Source organism: Thamnophis sirtalis, unplaced genomic scaffold (genome assembly GCF_051295495.1).
Source record: "Thamnophis sirtalis isolate CommonGarterSnake01/CBP01778 unplaced genomic scaffold, rThaSir2_p1.2 scaffold_3, whole genome shotgun sequence".
NCBI lineage: Eukaryota > Metazoa > Chordata > Lepidosauria > Squamata > Natricidae > Thamnophis > Thamnophis sirtalis.
This window is the reverse complement of record NW_028261383.1, coordinates 557,570-576,532: the sequence shown is the minus strand read 5'-3', so window position 1 is coordinate 576,532 and position 18,963 is coordinate 557,570. Positions and strand designations below refer to the sequence as shown.

Below are 18,963 nucleotides of genomic sequence, written 5' to 3'. Positions count from 1 at the left end.
ACTGAATACTGTCTTATGACCATTCGTCACACTTACAACCGTAGCAGCCTCCCCATGGTCACGTCATCAAAATGCAGACGCTTGGCAACTGATTCATATTTACGACAGTTGCAGTGTCCCAGGGTTATGCGATCACCTTTGGCGACCTTCTGACTACATAGTCAACGGGGGATCCCGATTCACCGAACATCCATGTTGCTCACTTAACAGTTGCCGTGATTCGCTTGACAAATCGCGGCAAGACAGGTGGTAAACTGAGGCAAAACTCGCTTAACAAAACGTCTTGCCTAGCAACAAGAATTTGGGGCTCAATTTTGCTCGTACGTTGAGGACTACCTGCGTATAGAAGCAGAATAAAATGAGACTGGTCTTGTGGGATGATTTTTAAAAAAAAAAGAATATATACACAACTCTCACATTGCCGTAGGGAGGAAAGCATGTTTTATTATAAAGCCTGTTACAGGGGTTCCATAGCCGAAGAGGAGGAGGAGCTGAAGACGAGACAGCGAAAGAAGCAGGAAGAATACATTTCATATAGAGGAACCACGTTGGCTCGAGAGACAAGCAGAAGTGCCCCACAATGCAAAGATTCAACATTTTCCTGAGGTTTTGGGAAGGGTCCGTTCTCCGAGCTTGCTGTTTAATTTGTTTCGTTACCCCGTTCTGACCTAGGCTTCCCCAAAAAGCGTGAAGCAGATTCCTGGTCCCAACAAAACCCCTTTTATTAAAGAAATGTGAATTCCTCTCATTCACATTCAGCAATGGCCTGGCATGCAAGTCTTTCAAAGGTGAAGTTATGACCACAGACCTTATGTAGCTTGGAAAGCTGCCAAAGGAAAGGCTTGGCACAGAGTTTCTGAGATTCACAGGCAGATCTTCACACTCCTGAAATGAACAAATGAATGAATTGTTTCCGGCAAAAGCCCACTCCCCTTTCACTCCTCATTTACTTCCTATGGGAGGGGCCATTCACTATCCACCTGCGGCTTTACTGCCAAGTTGATTCTGATTTCTTAGCTGTTCTTTTCTTCTGGCAGTCCTGCGCATGCACACACTGGGAACAGGCTCCAGATGTTCCTCTGCCTCACTGCTGTCTCGCTTTGAAGGCAGCTGAGAACTTCCAGACAGCCTTGGACCCACCTCTGCCTCTGACGCAGAGCCCTCGTCTGAGTCTTCCTCAGCCTCCAGGACTGGCCCATGTTCCTCCCCAAATTCCTCACTGTCCGACTGCTGCCCGCTCCACTAGCCTCTGGGAGGCCACAATATTACCAAACTAGGTAACATCATCCACAGGGTTTTGGGGTAAAGTGCCTTGACCAGTCACAAGACCAACTGATTATCCATGACCTACTGTATTTTTTGGTGTATAAGACGCACCTTTTCCCCTCAAAAAAGAGGGTGAAAATCTGGGTGCGTCTCATACACTGAATACAGCATTTTTGGCCTCCCAAAACCCCACCTCCTTTGCAAAAATGGCCTTTAGGAGGCTTCCAGAGTGCTCCTGGGGGCTGGGGAGGGCAAAAATGAGTGAAAAACAGGCTGTTCTTCCCAGGAGTGCACTATAAGCCGCCTAAAGGCTATGCATGCCCTTTTTTTACAAAAAGCGGGCTCGTTTTGGGAGGTCTGCAGAGTGCAAAACCTTTTTTTAAAAAAATTCGCCACTTCAAAATCTTGCTGTGTCTTATACTCCGGTGCATCTTATATTCCAAAAAATACGGTGTACAAATGAATAAGGTACTTCAACCAACACCCCCTCCCCCCCAGCTGAAGATGTTATCTAGTTTGGTAACAAAACATCTGGCAGCTAAAAACAGCAAGCTGGGAGAACAGACTCCCCTGCCAAAATCTCATGAAAACGTTGAATCGACCGTTTCTAACTTTCATGAGGACTAGCACCTCTGTGGTTCAGGCGAATCTCAAGAAGGTTGAGAACGACGTCCTGAGAACCCATTCAGAGGCAACAACTTGTGTTTCCTAATCTCTTAGACCCACATCAAAGGGGGCGGGGAGAGTTGCCCAGAGGCGGATAGGTGCAGAACATGGGCATACAGCCATCTTTCTAGTTCAATGTGTTTCAAACTTGGCCACTTTAAGACATGTGTACTTCAATTCCCAGAATTCCCCAGCCAGCATGGCGGCTAGAGGATTCTGGGAGTTGAAGTCCATGTGTTTGAAAAGCACTGCTCTAATTGAATGTTCTATTCCCCTACAAGAGCCAATCAGATTCTTCCAATTAGAGGGCTACAAGTAGGGCAGCAAAATGGCTGCCCAACCCACTATCCGGGTCATCCCCGCACATGATTGACAGCCACAAATGGTTGCTCCTCAATGCTACAATGAGGGATGTTGCACAAACAGTAACAGCAACAGTGCGGGCAGTCTTCAATTTACAACCACAACCGAGACCAGAATTTCCATTGCTAAAGCGAGGCGGTCGAGTTGCATTCGATTTTCCGACCTTATGGCCTGTCGTTAAATGAATCAGCTTCCCTCTATTTGACTTCGTTTGACGGGAATCAGCTGGGAAGTTCACAAACCTGGTGACCATATGACCCCCGAGGTCTTGCAACTGCCGTAACTACTTATCACTGGCCAAGTGCCCAAATCCTGATCACGTGGTTGCAGAGACACAGAGAGTCATAAGCATGAGGTATTTTTTCAATTCGGTTGCAATTTTGAACAGTAGCTAAACAGATGGTTGTAAGTAGAGGACTACCTGTGCTAAATTTGGGGGTGGGGGTTAGGTTGGGGGGGGGTTGCATTGGCTTCCTCTGATTCAAGCACGAGAACCAGGGTTGTGTAAAGGTAGTCACTTAACCACGCTTCACTTAACCACTGCAAGAAAGGTCGCAAAATGGGGCAATACTCAATGAACAAATGTCTCACTTAACCACCGAAATTTTGGGATCAATTGTGGTTGTACGTTGAGGACTGCCTGTATAATGGAGCTCTCTTTCGAGGTTCTTACAATCTTGTTCCGGAGTTGAAAGCTGATGCAAATATATATATATATGTATGTATGTATGTATGTATTGTGTCACAACCCCTGGTATGCCCAAATATGGGAGGAACCATACTGCTTCCTTTCTCTGTCTATCGGCTCATCACAAGAGACCATCACGACAGAAAGCCATTATTTTTACTTTTCCCTTTGTTACATTTGTGTTGCATTTGTGTTCCATTTAGCCAATATAAAATTGGATCGGTCGTATGGGTGACCTGATTTACAATGGTTACAACTTAACAGTCTTAAATTGAGGAGTTCCACCACTATTTCTGATTGTGCCGAGTGGTAGAAGGGTGACTTTCCTTCCTCCTTGGGTTTTATGTGGTTTCGGTTTTGTTGTTCTGCCTGAGCAAGCCATTTTGAAAAACTTTTGGATATTATTTTGTGATTCGAGCTGGTTACAAGCACAGGTAGTCCTCGACTTACAACAATTCGCTTAATGACCATTTAAAGTTACAACAGCACTGGGGGGGGAGGGAAGGAACATTTTTCACACTTAATGACCATTGCAGCATCCCCGTGGTCACGTGCTTCAGAGGCTTGGCAACTGTTCCATATTTACGACGGTAGCCGTGTCCCACGGTCCCACAATCCACCTTTTGCGACCTTCTGACAAAGTCAATCGGGAATCCAGAATCACTTAACAACCGCATTCCTAACTTAACAACTGCAAGGATTCGCTTAACAGCTGGACCAAGAGAAATAGAAAAGGGGGGAGGGACTCACTTAACAGCTGTCTCGCTTCGCAACATAAATTTTGGGCTCGCTTGCGATTGTAATTTGAGTATTATCTGTGGTGCCCCAATATGTATTTGCGCATTCGGAATTTTCTACTCCCAGAATAAACCAGACAGACCTGTTCATATTTGCTTACTGGATTTATTCTGCATTTGCTAAACACAAAATTTCTCTCCCTCCTCCTCGTCCTCCTCCATGAAGACCAGGAACTAATGCTCCTTTTCCTCTTTCGGCACCGCCCCAAAACTAAAAAAAAAAAAGCCACATTCGCGTGGAATGGCGGAATAGCTATCGGAGCGCAAGCAGAATTCGTTCGCTGAGGTTCTCGGCACGCCGAATATCTTAAATCCGTCACCACCACCACCACCCTAGCTTCTCAAAAGAGACAGTTAATCATAAAAAAATAACAATTATAATAAATACTTGGCCTTTGCATAGCCCTTTTGAGCAATCAAAGCCCTTCACGTATATTTATCTTGAAATAAGAGAGTGATCCTCAGAGCGAGCATATGGCAATGTTTCTCAACCTTGGGCGGCTTTGCTGGCTGGGGAATTCTGGGAGTTGAAGTCCACACATCTTGAAACCTCCAAGGTTGAGAAACACTGCCATATATATATATATATATGGTAAATTGGTACTACTGCGCCCATAATGCAAAGGGGGTGGGCTGCAGCCAAGAGATCACATGAGAACCAAAATCACCGAACAGTGATGTTCTACTTCCTAGCTGGTACATGATAAGCAGATCAAAAGACGAAAGCCAGGCAGTGCTTTCTGGATCTAAATCCCAAAAGGTTTCTCTTCGGTGCAAACAGCCCCCGTCTGACACGCGCTAAAGGCAGCTGGTACTGGGCGTTAATGGTCATCTTCAGCTGAAGAAGCAATGGTTGCTCTAAATCCAAGGTCTCCAATCATGGCCACTTTTAAGACTGGTGGACTTCAACTCCCAGAATCCCTCAAGCAGCCATGGTAGAATTCTGGGAGTTGAAGTCCCCAAGTCTTAAAAGTTGCCAAGTTAGGGAAATCCCTGCTCTTTAAGGCAGGGGTGTCAAACTCCCGTCATTGTCACATGACATATTGGGACTTCCCTCCTTTGCTGAACCAGCCGTGGGCGTGGCCAGCATGTGACGCATCCAGCCTGTACGCCGGGAGTTTGACAAAAGACTTTCTCCCTCAGCTTCAAGATGAAGAAACCATCTGGCCCAGAATAACTGGTCTTCCTAACAAGGCCTTGCTCACTTCCAGCTCTCTCCCGATTTTGATTTCGGGCAATTCAAATTGCTCACACCGTAGGGAGTCACGTCCTGAGAGAAGCTGCCATCCCAAACGGAGTCATCGTAGGCCGAGTTGCCCTATTTTCCAAACTGATCGATAGGACATGGGGGCGAGGGATTTGCCAGAAGGACCGTCTGCCGAAATGAAATCCAGCTGACTTTTTTTTGGGGGGGGGGGCAACTTCAGTGAGCCAACCTTGCATGGCAGTGAGACTACTGTGGATCTCATCCAGCACTGGATCATCTGAAGATGCTGACAGGGCCCTGAACCCAAACCCAGGAGTGATCATTTCTGTTCCCCACCGCCGCCCTCCCAGATGAGCTGAAAATTGCCGTGGATGCAATTCAGATGAGACGTTTGATGAACTCTCCTCCCCCAGGAAAAGTCCAAGGAGGAGGGGCCGCTAACCAACTCTCGCTTGTGCCCCCGCTCACTCCCCCGAGTGTGTCTTTTTGTGTGCAATCAGGTAGAGACCTCGGGTGAAACTTTTCCCGCAGTCCAAGCACTTGTAGGGCTTTTCGCCCCGGTGCGTCCGCTCGTGGGCCGTGAGGTTGGAGCTGCGGCGGAAGGCCTTCCCGCAGTCCGCGCAGCTGTAGGGCTTCTCCCCGGTGTGAGTCCGCTCGTGGACAATGAAATCCGAGCTCCACCGGAAGCTCTTGCCGCAGTCCAAGCACTTGTAGGGCTTCTCGCCCGTGTGAGTCCGCATGTGGGTGGTGAGGTTGGAGTTCCGGTTGAAGCTCTTCCCGCAGTCGGCGCACTGGAAGGGCTTCTCGCCCGTGTGGATCTTCTTGTGGCGGATGAAGTGGGAACGGTGGTCAAAGCTCTTCCAGCAATCCTGGCACTTGTAGAGACGCTCCTCCGTGTGGATCCGCCGGCGGAGGACGACGCAGCGCTTCTGCCGGGGGCTCTCTTGGATCCTCTCCTGGAAAAGGATCCCGCCGAGATCTTTGTAGCCCACTCGGCACGGGATCGCTTCGGAGCCTCTCTTGGTTGGAAGGGACCCTGAAGACCTTTCAGGCCTCATTAACTCGTTCTCTGAAATTTTGCCCAATCCGGGCCGTGGCAAGAGGCCGTCCTGGTTCTTTGGGAGCGACGTTCTACCGGCGGATTCTCGGTAATCTTGGGCCCAGAGAGGTGGCCGCTCCTGTTCATTCAACAGCCTGCCCCCTGCTGGAGGAAGAGTAGAAGGACATGGTGAATGTGTGCATAAAGCTTACAGATAGACTTGACCTGTTCCAAGGTTCCGATGCGCCCCCCCCCCGCGCCCCCCCATGACCACATTGGGGAGCTCAGCAATCAGCCCACATTTACCACTTGTTTGCGGAGTCCCATAGTCACATGCATGCCGTTAGTGGCCCAGGGGTTGGGGACACCTGTTCTAGTCCAGCCCCCCGCCCCTTTCTCAAGCAGGAAATCCTATGCCATTTCAGACAAATGCTTCTCTCCTTTCTGTGAATCATCCTTTAATTAAGTTTCTGCCACTCCTCCAGGCTTTTTCAATAAATCGCTTTAGTTTTCACCTCGTCTGTGTCTTCATTAACTCTGAGTCCAAGATCTGCATGTTGACTCTGGCAAAACAGCAAGTCCTCAACCTATGCCAGAATCACCTAAACCAAACAGTCCTTGGTGCTCTCTGAGCTTGTTTTTTCCTGGCAGAGGTTCCATTACCCTAAAAAGTATTACCGTATTTTTCGGAGTATAAGATGCACTTTCCCCTCCTAAAAGAGGCTGAAAATTTGGGTGCGTCTTATACTCCGAATGTAGCCCTGCCCACCTGCCGTTTCCCCCCCAACCCTCTTCGGCCTCCAGACAATGGCTTGCGTGTTTGGGCTCCGCGCCTCACGTTTTCAGCCTGCAAATGCTCAGTTGGAGACCCGTTCAAGGCTATTGGGATAGCCAGAGCACAGTCACGTGGCTGTGATTTATAAAATTTGTGGCTACCAGCAAAAATCTCATAGCAAATGATGCATTTGTTTAATGACCGAAGGATTCACTTAACAACTGCCTCAAAAAAAAAGTTGTCAAATCGGGTGCAGTCACATGGTGATTTGGTTAATGGTTGTAATGACAGAAATAGCAGGCTCAATTAAGTTTTTCTCCTCCCACCACAATCTTTATATATATAAAAACGGCTGTGTGTGTCCGTGTATGTTCCAGCATAACTCTGGAACACCTCAAGCAATTTCAACCAAATTTGGTACACAGATGACTTACTCTCTGGAAACAAATACTGGGGGGGGGGGGAGACACCTCTAACACCCCTCAGGGTGTATGTTCTGTTAAGATACAGCCTGTTGTGCCATACTGGCTTCTACTGTACAGCACAGTGGCGTTGCCATGGTAACGTCTGCACAGTACTCCACAAGGAGGCTCCCTCTGGTAAGAGGGAAAATCCAACATTAGAAATTATGTTTGGTCTGGGCATTTTCCCCTCTATAAATAAATAAATACCCAGCAATCATATTGCATAAAATTGTATAAGGGCAGCCATCTTAAGATGGTTGATTTCTGCCCAAGACAATCCCTTGATCCAGGTAGTCCTCGACAATTTGAGCCCAAAATTTTCATTACTAAGCAAGACATTTGTTTAAGTGCATTTTTGCCCCATTTTACAGCCAATCATTTTTTTTATTAAGGTTTTTTTTATTTTTGCCTTTCAAATCCATTCACAAATAAACATTCTTATAATTGCTATTTAACATTTGTCTGTTCATCATTAGTCTCTATAATTATTTTTACAGATATATATATATATATATAATACACCTTGGGTCACTTTCTTGCCTCCATCTTATTTTGCAACAACCTTGCTCCTTCCTTCTTCTCAACCTCTCTTCTCTGCCTTCTTCCTTTCTCCTTTCTTCTTCCTCTCTCTTTCTCCCCCTCCTCCTCCTCCTTAACCTCTCTCCACCCTTCCTTCTTCTGCTTTTACCCTTTCTTCCTTTCCCTCCTCATCCCCCTCCTTTCCGTTGTTGCCCTTATTTACTTTCTTTGACGGGTTTTCGGGATGGCTTTTCCGCCATCCCAACTTTATATTTTCATACAAATAATTTTCTCTATTACATTTTACTTCTAATATTAATTCCACTTGTATCATTTTTCCACTTATATACTTTCTTATTCCCCCCCCCCCGCAATTTAATAATGTGCCACCTGAGTTCTTTAATTCACGTTTTGTTCCTTTCTCTTTCTATTCAAGCCAATCGTAAAATCGCCCCCATGTCCTGTCGTAAAGTACGCTGATTCCTCGACCTATTCTTGCCAGAGTTGGTGAGTGAATCACTGCGGTTGTTGAGTTAGTGACATGACAGGGTTGTGAAGAGAATCTGCCTTCCCCATTGACTTTGTTGGTCAAAAGGTCACAAAAGATTATCATATGACCCCGGGACACTGCAACCGTTGGTTATACAAGCCAGTTGCCTCTGGATTTTGATCACATGACCAAGGGGATGCTGCAACAGTTATAACATCTGGTTACCGATCAGTCTCCGGATACGCTTCAAGGTGCTAGTCGTCACTTATAAAGCCCTTCATGGTATTGGATCTGGGTATTTGAGAGACCGCCTGCTGCCAATTACCTCCCACAGACCCATTAGATCTCACAGGGTTGGCCTCCTCCGGGTGCCATCTACCAGCCAATGCCACCTGGCTATTACCCGGGGGAGGGCCTTCTCTGTGGCAGCTCCGGCCCTCTGGAATGAACTCCCCGCAGGGATTCGGACCTTCACCTCTCTCCAGGCCTTCCGAAAAGCCGTCAAAACCTGGCTTTGCCGGCAGGCCTGGGGGTGATGAGTTCCCTCCCCTCTCAACATGTGTGGTTGTGCGACTGTTGTCTACTTTTATTATTTGTATTTTGTCTTTTATGTTCCCCTTTTTTTCCCCCCTTGAATTGTTCGCCGCCCTGAGTCCTCCCGGAGAAGGGCGGCATGCAAATAATAAAATACAAATACAAATACAAATAAGTGCAAAATAGGGTCGTAAGTCATTTTTTTCAGTGCCGTTATAACTTTGAATGGGCACTAAATGGACCATTGTAACTTGATTATCTAAGCTAATAAATACACTGTAGTTTTTTTTTTCATCATCTCTAATCTGACGAATGTATTGATCGATGTGGACTGTCAACTTGGGGTTAACCCTTATCAACCACATATATCAATAAATGAACGATGCAAAATGTTCCTAGTTTATTTGTAAGCTCAGAAAATTTTAACTGCGGGGTGGCTAGGAGTCCAAAGTGACTCCATGGCACAGAATCAATCAATAGATTTGATCGGCTTCTTTCCCACTCCTCGTCTTCTGATTCATTTGCTGCACATACCCCGGCCAATAGAATAACAGGGACCTTGGAGGTCTTCTAGTCCAGGGATCACAAACCTTTCGGACCTCAGGGACCACTAAATTCATAATTTTAAATCCCACGGGCCATTAATACAATCTGCCTAATGACCAGCTGGGTGGGCGTGGGAAGGTGGCCATGTGACTGGGTGGGCGTGGCCAACTCGTTGTCACTCACGTCGAGGGGCGCCTCGCCAGCCTCCACTCGCCCCTCTCCTGCCAGGCACTCATTGCCTGCCCGCCCAGGCTCCTTAGGGCCCCAACAGGAAGCAGTTGTTGGAACTAAGCAGCCACCATGAGTTGCCCAAACAGCTGGCTCAGTTCAAATTGGAAGAAGCACCTCACTGAGGACTAGGAGCATAGGCTTTCCAAGCAGAGGGAAGACCTGCGGGAGTGCAAGGCCAGGTACCGACGCCTGGAGGCTCAGCGGGCTGAGATGGTCAGCCAGTTCCAGGCCATGATGCAGCCCCACTGGAACGAGGCCCTCCAGCTCTTTGCCACCAGCTGCACTTCCCTCCAGCCTTCGCCCAAAGCCCCCCACCAGGAGGCTGAAGCAGACCCCAAGTCGGAATTTCTACCCCCCTCCATCCCACACAAAAAGACCCCAAAGGGGGAGACTCTCTGCAGCCACCCAAGTTTCATTGCACATATCCATCCCAGGCGTGACCCGACAAATGCGCGCACGACAAAAGTACGCCGACGAAACCTGGGCGAGAAAACCACATCATCATCAACGCGCCCACAATAGGGCGCCGACAACAGCGCGCCGACAGAAGCACAATTTAAGTTAAGGTAAGGAAAGTGCGATTTAAGTTAAGGTAAGGGTTAGGTTAAGGGTTAGGTTCAGGGTTAGGTTCAGGGTTAGGTTCAGGGTTAGGTTTAGGGTTAGGTTCAGGGTTAGGTTTAGGTTCAGGGTTAGGTTTAGGTTTAGGGTTAGGTTCAGGGTTAGGTTTAGGGTTAGGTTCAGGGTTAAGTTTAGGGTTAGATTTAGAACTCGCGGTTATTACTTGTTCGTTGAAGGTGCGCTTTTGTCAGCACGCTGTCGTCGATTTAGAATTCACGGTTTTCTCACCGTGGTTTCGTCAGCGCGCTTTTGCCGAGCGCGCATTTGTCAGTGAACTCATCCCAGGGGCTGTAGTTTGAAGACCCCTGATTTGTTCCAATATAAAAAATGCAAATCATTTTTCTGTGGACCACCAAACTTTTCTCACGGACCACCAGCTAGTGACCGCTGTTCTAACCCAGCACCCGATCCCACCCCGCTAAAGGAGGAGACCCTGTACCACCCAGGCCAACGGGTGCCCGATCTCTTAAAAACCTCCAGAGGGAGCACCCATTTTGGTTTATTTATTTGATTTTTACCGCACCTTTATTCCTACTTCCCGTAAAACAACAACCCTGAAAGGTGGATCAGGCTGTTCTATCAATAAATTAGAAGACACTGTGGGGGGGGAGGGGAGACCCATCCTTTACAGTACCTAGCTTTCGAGAGGCCCCCAGGCAGACTTGATGGATCTTTGGAAGATTCACCGTCATTTCCTCCAAGCAAGCCTGACCCTGAAAGAACAAACAAAGGACCAGCCCGTCAGTTCAAAGGAACCCGTGATACTGAAACGAAAAAAATATATGGAACAATTTGACAATATAACATTACAATCCTGTTTTTTTTATTAACCCTGGGAGGGTAAACTGAATGACAGCAGGCCCAGCCATCTAGCCAAGCGAAGCTGAGCTTGGAAAAACGAAGCGAGTCAGGCCGGGTTAGGCTCCGAAGGGGAGACCACAAGGAAATCTCTAGATAGGAAATCAGAGGGGGGGAAATCATCCAGAAGAAAATGATGGCCAAAAAAATATATATTCTAATGCAGGTAGTCCTTGACTTAACAACCATTCATGTAGTCACCTGTTGCAGCAGCCAAATCGGAGGAGGAGGAGGTGGTGTGCGAGTCAGGGTCAGCATCCAGACAACCTGAGAGCTTTGAGGGGTAAGAGCTGGCAGAGACAGAGGTAGCACTTGGCCCATCCATCCATCCTCAGATGGAGAGTCAACAGCCCCCAAGTCTGGAGGTGGCTGATGAGGAAGAGAAGGGACAGCTGGGTCCAGTGCCTGAGGTTCAGATGTGCAGAAGGCAGAGGAGAGGAGAACAGTAGAAATGTATGGGACGGTCCTTGGGACGGAAGAGCCGCTGCTGCTAGCGAAGCCGTACCCTCGCTCTGGGGATAAAAGGCAGGGTGCGGAGATGGATAGATGTGGCAGAGAGCTATTCACCTCCCTGCCAGACAGACTTATTAGCCTGCGGTGAGAGAGAAACTTTTTGCCAGGGCTGCTGGCATTCCTAACAAAGGAACGATTGCTTCAACTACAGTGTTTGGAGAGCTGGGTCAGAACATGACCGTTTAAAGTTACAATGGCACCGAAATTAGCGTCTTATGATAGTTTTTCACTTACCACCTTTACAGCTTCCCCATGGTCACATGATTAAAATCCAAACGCTCGGCAACTGGCCTGTATTTATGACGGTTGCAGTATCCTGAGGTCACATGGCCTTCTTTTGCGACCTTCTGGCAAGCAAAGTCAACGGGGAAGCCAGATTTGCTCTACAACAGTGTTGCTAATTTAACAGCACTTAACACTTAACAACTCTGGCAAGGAAGGTCGCAAAATGGGGCAGCACTCGCTTAAGCCACTGTCTTGCTCAGCCAAATAGAAATTTCAGGCTCGATTGTGGTTGTTAAGTCGAAGACTACATGTATTGCTGCCAAAAATGTGCTCAAAAGCCACCAGGATTCAGATTGTGAGAGATTTTTTTTTAATTTAAAAACACTTTAAATTTTGGGAAGAAGAGGGGAAGGGTAAAGGGGAGGAAGGGGAAGGAGAGAAGGGAAAGGAGAGGAGGAAGTAAGGAAGGAGAGAAGAAAGGGGGGTAGGAAGGAGGGAGGGAAGGAGGGAGGGAAGCAAGGAGGGAAGGAAGGAGAGAAGAAAGGAGGGAAGGAAGGAGGGAAGGAAGGAGGAAAGGAAGGGGGAAAGGAAGGAGAGAAGGAGAAAAGGAAGGAAGGAAGGAAGGAAGGAAGGAAGGAGGGATAACAATTAAACAATTGTAGTCAAATGGAGGTATAATGATGGTAATATGTATAAATATCTGAGTTAAAATAATAATAAATAAATAAAAACCACTTACGAACTCCAAATATGCAAAGCTGTCCTGAATTAAATTGCTGACAGTGTGGTAGATGAAATTCATATTAAGCATTTATATTCATGAGAAGCCTGGTTCAAATATGTTGGCAGGTTTCCTAAAAATGCCCTAATTGATTCATGAGTGTGGAGTCAAGTTTCAATACAAAACTAGTCATTTATTAGGAGCATCATAGACAAGACCTTTTCGCAGTTCAAATCTAAGCTTTGTTTGAGTTATAGCTGAACTTTACTCCTGTTCCTTCCCTTCGCTCAGTCTGTGTCATAAATCACATTCCCCAATGAGGTGCATCCCTCCCAAGCCTGCTGCAGTAATCTGAAATCCGGCTTCAGCCGACAATATGCGTGGAATGCGCTCCCCCTCCCTTCTCTCACTATGGCGGTGTTAGGAGTTGACATATGTTCTTATTGGCTGTTATAACGAGAGCGTGTGGGTCAAAAAACTTCCCAACTTTTTCTGGGAATTACAGATTAGGAAATCAGCTCTTCCTTACTACTGTAAGGGCCCTTGAGATGTGTGGCACTACAGTTCTCATCAGCCACAGGCAACAGGGGCCATCCCCAGCTAAGCATGGCATTGATGGGAGTTGTAATCCGAGCTATCCAAAAAGCACCCATTCACAAAAGTTCCTTGGAAATCAAAATCATAGAGCTTTAAAAAAGATCAAACTTTTCTGCCCCCCTTTTCCAAAACGAAGGGCTCCATTTGTTGTATTAATGGCACTACAAAAACGGGAGTAGCCAGGATGAAACCTAAATCTGACATTATTTCACATACAATTCAAATTCAATTAAATACATGTACCACCTTGTATTTATTTATTTATTTGCAAATTCCCACCGATGATTTGCTAGATTCTCCACCTAGGCAACTCTAAAGATGTGTGGATTTCAACTCCCAGAAATCAGCACGGCTGGCTGGGGAACTCTGGGAGTTGAAGTCCACCCAGCCAAAGCGGTGAACAACACTGCCTCAGTTAAGACAGTCAGTTTGATGCAGTACCCTGAGCCACAAAGGAAGAGATCCTGAGTTCTAATCCTGCCTTAAGTATGAAGCCAGCTCAATGTCTAGAGGAGCAAGTCCCTCTCAGCCCTAGAAAAGAGGCAAGGAAAATTCATTTCCAAAAATCTAGCAAGAAAACTATAGGGAATTGTCTATGCCAGAGGTGTCAAACTGGATTTCTTTTGAGGGCTGGATCAGCATTGTACTTGTCCTCCGCGGAAGAACAGTGCTGCTGGAGGCCGGGAAAGTCGAAAATGGGCCACATGGGGACCTCCGCAAGACCTCCGCCCTTTTGATATTTCCAGGCCAGATTTAAGCACCCCGCAGCCTGATCTGGCCCATGGGCTTTGAGTTTGAAACCCCTGGTCTATGCAGTCACCAAGAGTAAAGACTGATTAAAAGGCACAAAAAATGTATTACTGTATTTTTCGGAGTGTAAGACGCACCTTCCCCCTCTAAAAAAGCATGGAAATTTTGGTGTGTCTTATACCCCGAATACAGCCATTTTTGGCTTCCCAAAGTTCCACCCCCGCATCCTATTTTTGCAAAAATTGAGGCTTTTTTGCCTTCCCTCACCCCACAGCAGCACTCTGCAGGCTTCAGCAGGGCTGGGGCAAGGCAAAAACGGGGGCTCTGTTGAAGCCTCTTCAAAATCTTGCTGCGTCTTATACACTGGTGCGTCTTATAGTCTGAAAAATACGGTAAATTGCTAAGCATTTTTATGGGCTTTTGGGGGTTATCCTCAGATTTTGCAGGGGGCACTGATATTGCCTCTTGCATTAACCCTGGCTCAGGGGCACAGTGCGAATGTTCCCCAAACAGTCCATCACAGCTACAGGAGATTGACACAAGCGCCATAGGTCAATCCACCAAGACAAGGTGGAAAACGGGAGATGGGACCAACGCTCACCAACTGGGCCTCCTTCTGCCTTAGGAGGAAGCCCTCAGCAAGGGCCACCGCCTGGGCACAGCTCTCCGGTCCCCGGTCCCTGACGCAGCCTTGGATCTCTGGGGGTAGAATGACCAGGAACTGCTCCAGCACCAGAGTCTCCAGGATCTGCTCCTTGGTATGCCTCTCTGGCTTCAGCCACCAGTGGCAAAGCTCCCGGAGACGGTTGCAGACTTCGCGAGGTCCTTCGGCATCCTGGTAGCAAAAATGCCGGAACCGCTGCCTCTGGGCCTCCGTGTTCCCGATCTCTTCCTCGCAGACTTCCTCCTTCACTTTCCAGCCAAAGACCGGCGGGGTTGTCCCGCCAGCGGGCTGGACCCGTTTGGAGTCACTAAAAGCCACCAGCTCGGGCAACGGAGGGGAGGCCCAACCAGGATGCGGGGCCTGTACCATCTTCAGGAAATTCTGCCACTGGGCTTCCCAGCGCTGGGCCAGGCCCTCGTCCGGTTCCTGCTTGATCTGCAGTGGGGACCCCCGTCTCGGTACTTCGGTGGGGCCACCAGCCTGGACGACACAGGATTCTTTCTGGGCTCGCTCGGCCAGCTTGGCGCAGGCTGTTTCCTTCTCCTCCATTTTGACTCTCTTCCCTTGAACAGCCTGGACTGGGAGGTGCAGGGACGAAGGAGCGGCCCTTTCTTTCCGGATCGCTTTGCTGGAGGCCATGGGAGGGGTTCTTATCCCATCTCAGGCCCAAACTGGGGTTCCTTCCTTGATGTCCACCAGGGAGCTCTTTTGGGATGGTGAAGGGCAAACTTCCCCAAAACGCACACCAATACTGCCAATGGGGCACAGCTTTCTCCCCTGTGTCAAAGAAAATAAGAGACTAAATTGCGTCAAGGATTGCCTTTGCCCAGAAATGGAAAAACAAATTAACCCCAAGCGAAGATAAAATAATAAGAAAGATTATGGACTGTGCCGAAATGGACAAACTAACTAAAGAAATCCAGGGAAAAGAAGAATCAGAATTCTACCAGATGTGGGATAAATGGTATAGGTGGATGGAGGAAAGAAACAAAAATCAATGAAAGAATATAACAAAACTCCAAAATAATAGTTATGAGTAAAATAAGAGGGTTAAGAATGGTGAAATCCAAATGAAACACAATAGAAGGGGAAATAATATAAGGTGAGCGGTATCGATTGATGATTGCTATTATAAAAAAACAGGAAGTTCCTGTTCGTACTGTATTGTATAAATGTGGTGTACGTCTAACTTTTGTGTGTGTGTGTATTATACATGTTTGTTAATAAAAATCTTTATTAAAAAAAGAGAATAAATAAATGATGGTCTAAAACAGTGGTTCCCACACCCCACAGGGGGACAATTTGATTTTTAATGGGGGGCAATTTGAACCTTGTTTAAACCAAGCTCATGGCATTTTAGGCTTCCTAAAATGTAGAGTAGAGTTCACTTTTTGAGTAAAGTAAGGATTATATGTCACAGGGGAGGCATCACGATTTTAGAGATGCTTAGGTGGGGCATGGCCAAAAAAAAAGCTTGTGAACCAATGGTCTCAAATCGTTGTTTCTCAATCTTGGCCACTTGAAGACCAGCATGGTTGGCTGGGGAATTCTGGGAGTTGAAGTCCACAAGTGGCCAAGGTTGAGAAACAATGGCCAACAAACTATAGTTCCATGATCTATATAAGATCTATCAGATAAAGCAGTGTTTCTCAACCTTGGCAACTTGAAGATGTCTGGACTTCAACTCCCAGAATTCCCCAGCCAGCATTCGCTGGCTGGGGAATTCTGGGAGTTGAAGTCCAGACATCTTCAAGTTGCCTAGGTTGAGAAACACTGAGATAAAGCATCTTCTGCAAATCGGATCCAACATATTTGGCCGAAAACACCACTCTCCCCTCTTAGCACAACCCTCCCCCAGAGCAGGGGGCTTCCAGCAGGGTGGGATTTCAACCTCCATCCTCCCCAGCCGGCTGAGCACCATGGGATCAGGATGCAACCCTTTCCAGAAGACCGGTTGCAACCAGATCCCAGCCCTTTGCAAGCCTTTTCTCCGGCGGGGGTCGCTGGGTTTGCCCCATTTGCTATGGAGGGGGGGGGGAGAGTCGTTTTGCAGCAAAGGTCTCCCCCCAAAAAAGGTCTTTGGATAGACGCGTTATCAACCCCGCGGAGCAAATCTTGCAATCTCCCGTTTCTGCGCTTTTGGGGGTGGGGGGTGGGGGTTCACTCACTTGGGCAGTGGGTCTTCTTGCGCCCCTCAATGCCTCCGGGCCCCCTTCGCCCCGCGCAATTGCAAGGGCGAAATCCCCGAGAGACGCTCTCTCTGCAAAGGAGCAGCAGGAATGGAGGGTGAAGGCGGAAAAGGGAGGGAGGGGGATGCTCCTTGCCAGGGACCCCCCCCCCCACCCGCCAAGAGCAGGGATGGCCGCTCTAGCAGCCGGCCACTCTATCGGATTAACCCTTCGGCTGGGTCCCTGCAGCGCTGCAATGCCCTGGGAAGAGGGAGGGGGGATTTGCCTCCGGCAGAGCCTAAGGAGGGGTCGCGGGGAAGGGACTGAACGGAAAGGCGGGGAGGCCCAAGAGACAATACAATACAGTACGGTACAATACAATACAATACAATACAATACAATACAATACAATACAATACAATACAATACAATACAATACAATACAATACAATAGCAGAGTTGGAAGGGACCTTGGAGGTCTTCTAGTCCAACCCCCTGCCTAGGCAGGAAACCCTATACCGTTCCTGATAAATGGCTATCCAACATCTTCTTAAAGACTTCCAGTGTTGGGGCATTCACAACTTCTGGAGGCAACTTCTGTTCCATTGATTAATTGTTCTAACTGTCAGGAAAGTTCTACTCCGTTCTAAGTTGCTTCTCTCCTTGATTAGTTTCCACCCATTGCTTCTTGTTCTACCCTCAGGTGCTTTGGAGAATAGTTTGACTCCCTCTTCTTTGTTGCAACCCCTGAGATATTGGAAGACTGCTATCATGTCTCCCTTAGTCCTTCTTTCTATTAAACTAGACATACCCAGTTCCTTCAACCGTTCTTCATATGTTTTAGTCTCCAGTCCCCTAATCATCTTTGTTTCTCTTCTCTGCACTCTTTCTAGAGTTTCCACATCTTTTCTACATCGTGGCGACCAAAACTGAATGCTGTATTCCAAGTGTGGCCTTCCCAAGGCCTTTTAAATTGGTATTCACACTTGATTCTATCCCTCTGTTTATGCAGCCTAGAACTGTATTGGCTTTTTGGCAGCTGCTGCACACTGCTGGCTCACATTTAAATGGTTGTCCATTAGGACTCCAAGATCGCTCTCACAGTTACTACTATTGAGACAGACCTGGATCACTTAAGAATCATCCACACACGTAGTGTTCCAATATTTGAGGGGCTGCCACAGAGAGGAAGGGGTCAAGCTATTTTCCAAAGCACCCGAAGGCCAAACAAGGAATAATGGATGGAAAATGACCAAGGAGAGATTCAACCTGGAAACAAGGAGGAACTTTCTGACAGTGAGAACAATCCATCAATGGAACAGAAGTTGCCTTCGGAAGTTGTGGGAGCTTCATCACTGGAGGCTTTCAAGAAGAGATTGAACTGTCGTTTGTCAAAAATGGTGTAGGGTCTCCTGCTTGGGCTGAGGGTTTGGACTAGATGATCTATAAGGTCCCTTCCAACTCTGTTAAATCTCTCTTTCACCTCAACCTACCTTACAGGGTTGTTGTTTAGGGACAATTTTTTTAGGCTTAAAAACAGTAATTGAGAGAGGGACCTTGGAGTCCTAGTGGACAATTACTTAAACATGAGCCAGCAGTGTTTGGCAGCTGCTTAAAAAAGCTAATACAATCTTTGGTTGTATAAACAGAGGCATAGAATCAAAATCAGTTTTAGCAACAAAGATGATGAGTGGACTGGAGTCTCAAACTTCATACTGATATGAAGAACGGTTGCCGGAACTGGGTATGTCTAGTTTGATTAAAAGAAGGACTAGGGGAGACATGATAGTAGTGTTCCAATATCTCAGGGGTTGCCACAAAGAAGAGGGAGTGAAACTATTCTCCAAAGCTCCTGAGGGCAGGACAAGCAGCAATGGGTGGAAAACAATAACAGTCAGAAGAAATAATCAGTAGAATGACTTGCCTCCAGAAGTTGTAAATGGTCCAATACTGGTAGTATCACCTCTTTTAAGTAGGATAATCTGAGCCTGGTGCTTTGTGCCTCAAAGGAGAATTCTGGTGAATTCTAGTTTTTACTCCAAACTGGAAGCTTATATTATTCCTTTTTTTACTTACAATTAATCAGTACAATGACTTGCCTCCAGAAGTTGTAAATGCTCCAACACTGGTAGTTTTTAAGAAAAGATTGGACAATCATTTGTCTGAAATGGTATAGGGTTTCCTGCCTAAGCAGGGGGTTGGACTAGAAGACCTCCAAGGTCCCTTCCAGCTCTGTGATTCTATTCTATTCTATTGTTACCACT

General features: G+C 47.2%; 1 protein-coding gene across 2 annotated transcripts; it reads right to left on the bottom strand.

Moving 5' to 3' along the window:
* Positions 1-4,838: 4,838 nt before the first annotated feature.
* LOC106554299 (zinc finger protein with KRAB and SCAN domains 5) lies at positions 4,839-16,827 on the bottom strand. Of its 2 annotated transcripts, none has more exons than XM_087711195.1 (4): positions 16,700-16,827; positions 14,469-15,308; positions 10,838-10,916; positions 4,839-6,191 (listed from the first exon to the last, which is right to left on the bottom strand). In XM_087711195.1, the coding sequence occupies exons 2-4, from the start codon at positions 15,168-15,170 to the stop codon at positions 5,452-5,454; spliced, it is 1,521 nt and encodes a 506-aa protein (XP_087567321.1). In that variant the 5' UTR covers positions 15,171-15,308; positions 16,700-16,827; the 3' UTR covers positions 4,839-5,451. The 2 variants fall into 2 exon arrangements, with proteins under 2 accessions (XP_087567321.1, XP_087567322.1); XM_087711196.1 differs by having other exon boundaries at positions 4,839-6,188.
* Positions 16,828-18,963: the final 2,136 nt, after the last annotated feature.